The sequence below is a fragment of the Leguminivora glycinivorella genome, chromosome 4 (genome assembly GCF_023078275.1).
Source record: "Leguminivora glycinivorella isolate SPB_JAAS2020 chromosome 4, LegGlyc_1.1, whole genome shotgun sequence".
Classification (NCBI taxonomy): Eukaryota; Metazoa; Arthropoda; class Insecta; order Lepidoptera; family Tortricidae; genus Leguminivora; species Leguminivora glycinivorella.
The window spans coordinates 1,983,924-1,990,988 of record NC_062974.1 but is presented as its reverse complement, the minus strand read 5'-3'; the positions used below and the strand labels follow the sequence as shown (position 1 = coordinate 1,990,988).

At 34.5% G+C, this 7,065-nt stretch overlaps 1 protein-coding gene across 1 annotated transcript in view; it reads right to left on the bottom strand.

Moving 5' to 3' along the window:
- Positions 1–5,183: 5,183 nt before the first annotated feature.
- The window catches only part of LOC125225872, a 53,687-nt gene continuing 51,805 nt past the window's right edge, over positions 5,184–7,065 (bottom strand). Inside the window, 2 exon segments of the mRNA XM_048129749.1 lie at positions 5,184–5,328; positions 5,862–6,019. Coding sequence (XP_047985706.1) covers positions 5,227–5,328; positions 5,862–6,019 — 260 coding nt within the window. The 3' untranslated portion in view covers positions 5,184–5,226.

The window sequence follows — 7,065 nt, the reverse complement described above, 5'->3', positions numbered from 1 at the left end:
TGTACACTAGTTTTTCTTTTCACTAGTTTCAGGAACTTTAACCTTTAATAGGTCAGAAGAATTTCAGAAATTAGTCGAATTTGAATTCTGTCAAATAAAGTCTAAAATACGTTGATGGCAAAATCAGCATTAAACAGGCAGTGATTTATTCATATCGTAACAAAGTTTTCAATAAGTATGTTTGGCTATAATTACTTGTATTTGTTGCTGAATGTTGAGGAACATACGTAACTACCAGTATTACAGCTTGACAAAAAAAGAGTAGTAATGGAACTATTTTTTTTAAGTGTCAAAATAGTTACCACATGAACAAAGGTTTACATAGACAGTGGCGCCCCTATTATTTTTAAACTCTTTTTTTGCCAGACTGTATTTGCAGAGCAAATTGTTTGTTGTTGAAGGTAGTTTCATCAAATGATAGCTGGTATAATCAACTTGCCTCGGGATATCTAGATTATTATAATAATTTGCGTATACCTTATACTGTAAGTTTCTGTCACAAAGTTGTTTTTAATTGTCGCTAGCTCAAAATACTCAGACAGTGTTATGTTATTCTATTGTTATTTACGTAACTGGTTGTAATTTACATTAAGTTTTTCAATGGGGCAGTTCATTGACCTATATATATTTATATGCAATATTTAAAGAATAAAACGTTTCGTTTCTTGCCCCTTAATAAGCTATACCTAATTTCCTAATGTTTAAGCTTTTATACATTAATAATACTGAATATATTGCCTCTAACCACAGATTTAGATATTCAGTAGATGAAGTAAATAGCACCATTTGTATGGGAACCTAGCGTGCCGACTTTTTAGCTGTCACTGAGACGTCACGGTTGGCATTTAGTGATGGGAAAACCTAAACGATTCAAAGACACCAATGCCCCTCCGCCCCGCAACAATGCAGCCGTCTCTCTCGTACACATAGATTTTATATCTGTGAGCTCGCTCGCTCACTCCCCGCTCCCCTGCAAACTATCCCAAAAATCGAGTAGTATGACAAAAAGATTCAAAGAGAGGTCACGCTCACGTCACGCTATTAAGCGGTTTCATTCTGTCCACGCTTTTGGATACCTTCGCGTAATATTAATATCAAGTAAGTATTTTAAATATATTTGTTGACATTTTATAGAAACAAGAAAGATTGTTACCATTGAAACGCATAGTAAGAGACATAATCAATTCAGATAACCTAAAAATCGCAAATCGATTAACATGAATGGTATCGATTTTCTGACAGACGAATGATTTTCAACGGAGTGATTGAATAATTTTTGAATTAAATTTCAGAAATACATTTATTTAGTCGAAAAGCGGTTTTATCTTATACTTTTCCTATATGTTTACAGTATAGGTTAGGTACCTATACAGTATCAGTTTTAACTTTGTAAGCAAGCAGAATCATATTTAACTTTTTGTAGGCTATGGAAACAGCAAAGTCTCAAAAGAAAACCAGGGAAGACATTTTTGAAGCCAAAAGAAAAGCTAGCCGAATACGTCATGAAAAACTAGTTTTTCCTTCCCGTGGCTGCAATCCATTTTTCTTTTACGACCGGATCATGTGGGAAACTATAAGAAAGAGTGTTTTTAAACGTTATACTTATGTTGTATATGATTAAAATTATAATATTTTCACCACACCAACTGATAAAAACTCTTGATTATTTGAAAACGGATAGCAAAAATTTCATTTTATCCACAAGAGTGCAAAGTATTTAAAAAAAATGTAACTTGATGTCATAAGCTAGCTGGTAGAATTTACTAATATGTAAATGATAATTTTGAATCATACATATTGAATAAATTGATGGATTTTATTTAAGTAATTTGATATTTCATAGTGAGTAATTCGATTCAATTCGTGTTGGTGTAGTGAAAAATAATTGTGTTTTACTCGGTGGCAAAGTTTGTTCAACCTTCGTGCCTTGAACCCTCACAACGCTCAAGATTCCACTTCTCGAACCACCACTTCGCGGTTTAATATTGGAATGTTTCGCTTGCTCGAGTATCAATATTGGCACGTGCGGTTAAACAACAACTTTGCTCCTTGTAAAACAAATACGTAACTATTTTATTAAAATTAGAACACGAGTATATTTTTATTAATAACTACTAAATTGTGTTTTGTAATAGACAATAGTGTTTATCATTCGTCTGTTCGATTATCGATTACAAACGATTATTGATATTTATTGTAGAACGAACAACACTAATCGCTAAATTTGACGGACGAATGAGAAATGGGCTGTACTACGAAGTCGAAGCGATACGCGAGAGTATCGCTAGTCTCATATTCATCATCTCTTTAACACACATGGTCGATCAAACGCTTAAAGCAAACGCAGCAATGCAATGTAAACGCCGGTTTGTAACGTAATTCTATAGTTACTTAGGTACATCCTTGGACGCATAAATAAAAATACGGAAAAAATGATTAAAAATGAATTCACGCACAATATTATTTAAAAATTACTTACGTGTGATGGGAAATATGTTTTTGTTTTTGTGCGCTGGAAATATTTGGGCTGGTGCAGTTAATTATCATGCAATGAGGCATTTTGTATTTTTTTTCTTACGTGCGGCTGCAACAGCTGACGTATGTGGACTGTCATTAGAAATGGCCATCTCAGTGGCTGCCACTGAGTTCGGACACGCGAAGTAGATACATTTGCTTCTTCTAGTGTATATTCATTTCTGTGCCTCTAACCTATACGCAAAACAATTGTCAAAAAAATACAATTGTAATTTCTAATGAATGTACAAATTCCTTAAACATTCCGTGCATAATAATGTACATAAGCGAACGATTTGTACAAATTAATGTGTTTTTATTTACATTTTTTTAGTACCTTTTTAATTTGAAGAATTTTGGAGGCTTTTAAAGTATACGACGGTAAATGTAAGATTATGTACTTATAGATATAACGAGTTCCTCGCGAGGTCATGCAATGCGCTCGAGATATTGTAAGAGTTTTTTTCAGAACATATGATGCCACTTTATCGCCCAAGTGCGAGAAGTGATACATGTGCCTATGTCGAAACTTCGAAGGGCCATATGTACTGAAAAACGTGGTACGATACACGTGCGAAGAAGGAATTCGTAACTCGTGTTGATTTAGAACACTCCCATTGGCCGTGTCTTAATTTATCGCTACTCGTTTGGAATTCCTTCTTTTCCGCACTAGTGTCGTAATATACTATAACCTAACAAACGAGCAACGAATGACTTAGAATTAACATTTTCTTTATTTGAAATAATTCACAAGGAAACACGAAGCGAAAATATAATTATGATTAAAGTAACACCAAATAAAAAGGCGAAAGTATACATTTTTGTTTTTGCACGGTTCTTTTTGTTAAGTAAATGTGATGTGAAACATGCTATGGTTTTAAGATTTAAGAAACATTATAATTAATCAATTCACAAATTGATTAATAAAAGTACCATGAGTGAGGACACTCCAAACTTGTAAATGGTACAATAACAACTTTAGTATATTTTTAATGATGAACATTCTAATTTGTTTAACATCTCTAGAAATTTTGATTAAATTCCGTTTTATGCAATACGCTTGTCAGCATGTATCGTGGATCCCCTTTTCCTAAACCTCCCTCCCCCACTTATTGAGATCCCTCTATTCTAACCTTACAAGTTAGAGAGGGACATACATTCCCGCGATAAATGTTGACTTGCTAAGAAATATATAACGGAATAAACTGTAATGTCTATAAGCACTATGAACGAATATACTTGTATTCATATGTTATTTTCTCTTTCTAAGGGCCACGATACCACTTGCAGTGTACAAAAAGTTGGCAACTGTGTCACATAATAGCATGGCGGCCCTGACAGGTTTTACTCATACAATAAGTTTGCTTCTTTGCAACTTTTAGTCAGGTGTAAAAATATGTATGGAAGAATTCGTCTCATAAATTTGGTACTCTTATTACTGATTAATAGTAGACATATTTTTGAGTAAGATGTGTACACCCATATTTTTTTTTACACTTGACGTAATACAATGATAAAATTTAACTTTTTTTCTATTGGTTTGGCATTGCTTTCGTTTGTATTTGTCTATCAAATCTCTGCCGATTTTTTTTTGTATGGTGGCCCTTGGGAGGAAACGCAGATTCAACGAATAAGAATCTTAACCGCATGCATATGAGGTTTGTTACTCGTAATTGAACAATTTTAAGGATAACTCGTTTTGTACTGTGTGTACGAGCTGTACATTTGTATGGAATATCGTTGTAATATAACTGTAGTGACGAAAACATCGAAGTTAGCAACGAAAGTGTACTTCAATAGGTGCAATAAAGTGAAGTAAAAAATTACAGCTTGTTTTATTTTTCTGCAGCCTGGCAAAAAAAAGTAGAAATGGGACTGTTTTTTTTTATCAAACACTTCCTGCACGGGTAGCATGGTCGCGCGATAGACGATAAGATATCAGGCCGTCCCTATCGCACTATTAGTAAGTGCGATAGGGACGGCCAGATGTTTTGTCATTTATCGCGCGACCATAATTGCCTGCCTGTTCTCATATAAAAGTGACTTAAATGCATAGTGATGAGAAGATAAACATAACTTTGGCATGTAACAAATTTATAGTGTAATTTTTATCATGAAATAAAGAAATCTAAATCTATATGCATCATGTATTTTTGACTTTATTGACAGCATGTCAAAATTCAAATTTGAATAAATCATTGGTCATGCATTTAAGGGTTAATAGTTGCCATATGCAAAACGGTTACATAGACGGTGGTGCCCTTATTTAATTTCTACTCTTAGTAATTTTTTTAACCCCCGACGCAAAAACGACGGGGTATTATAAGTTTGACGTGTCTGTCTGTCTGTGGCATCGTAGCTCCCGAACGGATGAACCGATTTAGATTTAGTTTTTTTTTGTTTGAAATCTGAGTTAGTCGGGAGTGTTAAATAAATAAATAAATATTGGGGACACCTTACACGGATCAACTTAGCCCCAAACTAAGAAAGCTGAGTTAGTCGGGAGTGTTCTTGGCCATGTTTCATGAAAATCGGTCCACTATGTCGCGACGGTTTTTTCAAAATTTAAATTTTGTGGTTAGGTTATTGAAGTGAAACGTTAGTGAACTTCTATTCAGTTAGTCGAAATATGAATCCAAAATATTATGAGTTAAAATAAAAGTCCAAAATAACATCAACTAATTTTATTAATTAACTACTTATAATTAAATACTAAACTGTCGCCTCCTTAGACTTGCCGACATCCCACGCGCCGACGTCCACAAGCACGTCCTTCTTCGACTCGAAGTACTCCTTATACCACATTATGTGGTCCTTAAAAACAACACAAAAGCATTTATTTAGCAAATAGGGTACTTTTACACGTCAACATTAGGTTCATAGAAATATTAACAATTGTACGTATTAATTCTAAGTATAAACTGATACAAATAATTAAAGATATGAGTTTAAAATAATTCACGGTTAGTTTCATAAGACTTATATTGACCGGGATATAAACCGTGATTACCTTTTTGATTTTTATTGAGGTCCCGATATTTCAACGCAGTTGCATGCATCATGATCACGGGTTTATATCCCAGTCAATATGTCTAATAATTAGAGATGTATAAAGTCTCTAAATGTCATATTGAAAATAAAAAACTACACTAGTTAATAATATAAAATTATGATTGGGAAAGTGTGTGTGTGTGTGTGTTTGTCGGTCTTTCAAGGCAAAACATGCGGAACGAGGAATTGACGTGATTTTTGTAAGTGGAAATAGCTGAAGAGGAGAGTGATATAGGCTACTTTTTGTCAACAGATACAAAGAAAAAATATAATCTAGGTATAACAAGTTTATAAACCTTTTTCTCCTGTGCCGTGTAGAAGGGGTTCTTGGAGAGCCCCACGCACACTAGTTCCATGAAGTGTCGAATAGGGCCCTTAGCGGGACACCAGCCCTCGAGGTGCGCGTCCAGGAATATGTGCTCGGAGAAGTGGACGTTTGCTTCCTCTTCTAAACCTACAAAATATCAATAAATAAATAAATATTGGGGACACCTTACACAGATCAACTTAGCCCCAAACTAAGCAAAGCTTGTACTATGGGTGCTAGGCGACGATATACATACTCAAATAGATAAATACCAGGGTTCGAGGATATATATCAAGATATATATCCGATATATATCATTTTTTTTATAAATATTGTAATACAAATGGTTGTAAAAAATTTAACATTGTTAAAAATATAGTTTTTTTGTGTTTGTTACTGTTTTTCTACTAAATATTGTTTTTTAGTAGATTTTTCGTTATCTAAAGTAGTATTCATAAATAATGCAACAAAATAATAATCTGCCTTTCATACAAAATGGATATATGTATATCAAAGTTGATATAAATTGATATAACAAGAACAATAATATCTGTGCTCATCACACAAATAAATGCCCTTATCGGGATTCGAATCCAGGACCGCGGCTCAGCAGGCAGGGTCACTACCGACTGAGCCAGACCGGTCGTCTATATTGCAGGCATCTAATATGCATAGGCATTTAATAATATTGTAGATTTTCTGTGATGACGGCTCTGTGTCAGCTACTAGCCGATAATTGGCAGGAAGGTGCGCAGGATCGGGATAAGGGGCGTGCTCTCGTTTTGGAGGCCAAATTCTTCTTTGGATCACAGAGGCGTACTAGTTTTTTTTAGGTGTTTTTTGTAGAAACTGGGGATCAGAAACCGGTTTTTACTCCTTACTAAAATACCGGTACATTTTACGTTCTTTTTGTTTTTTTTTTTTTTTCTTAATGAGACAATTCGAGAAGTACAGATGTAGTGCGAAAAGCTTTTTATATCGGAGCTGGCAAAGCTCTCACAATCTCTGCCTCGATTGTCAAGAAGTTAGAGTGAGTGTTCCGATAGTTCTGTCTATCAGCTCCGATACAACTTTTCTTGCCGGTCTCATAGTGGCTGAAATCTTCTCGAGGCTGAGGTGTAGGGTTAGAGCCGGCGTAGCTTTATTTGACGTTCATATGCGCATTGTAATATGCCTACTTGAAAAATAAATAT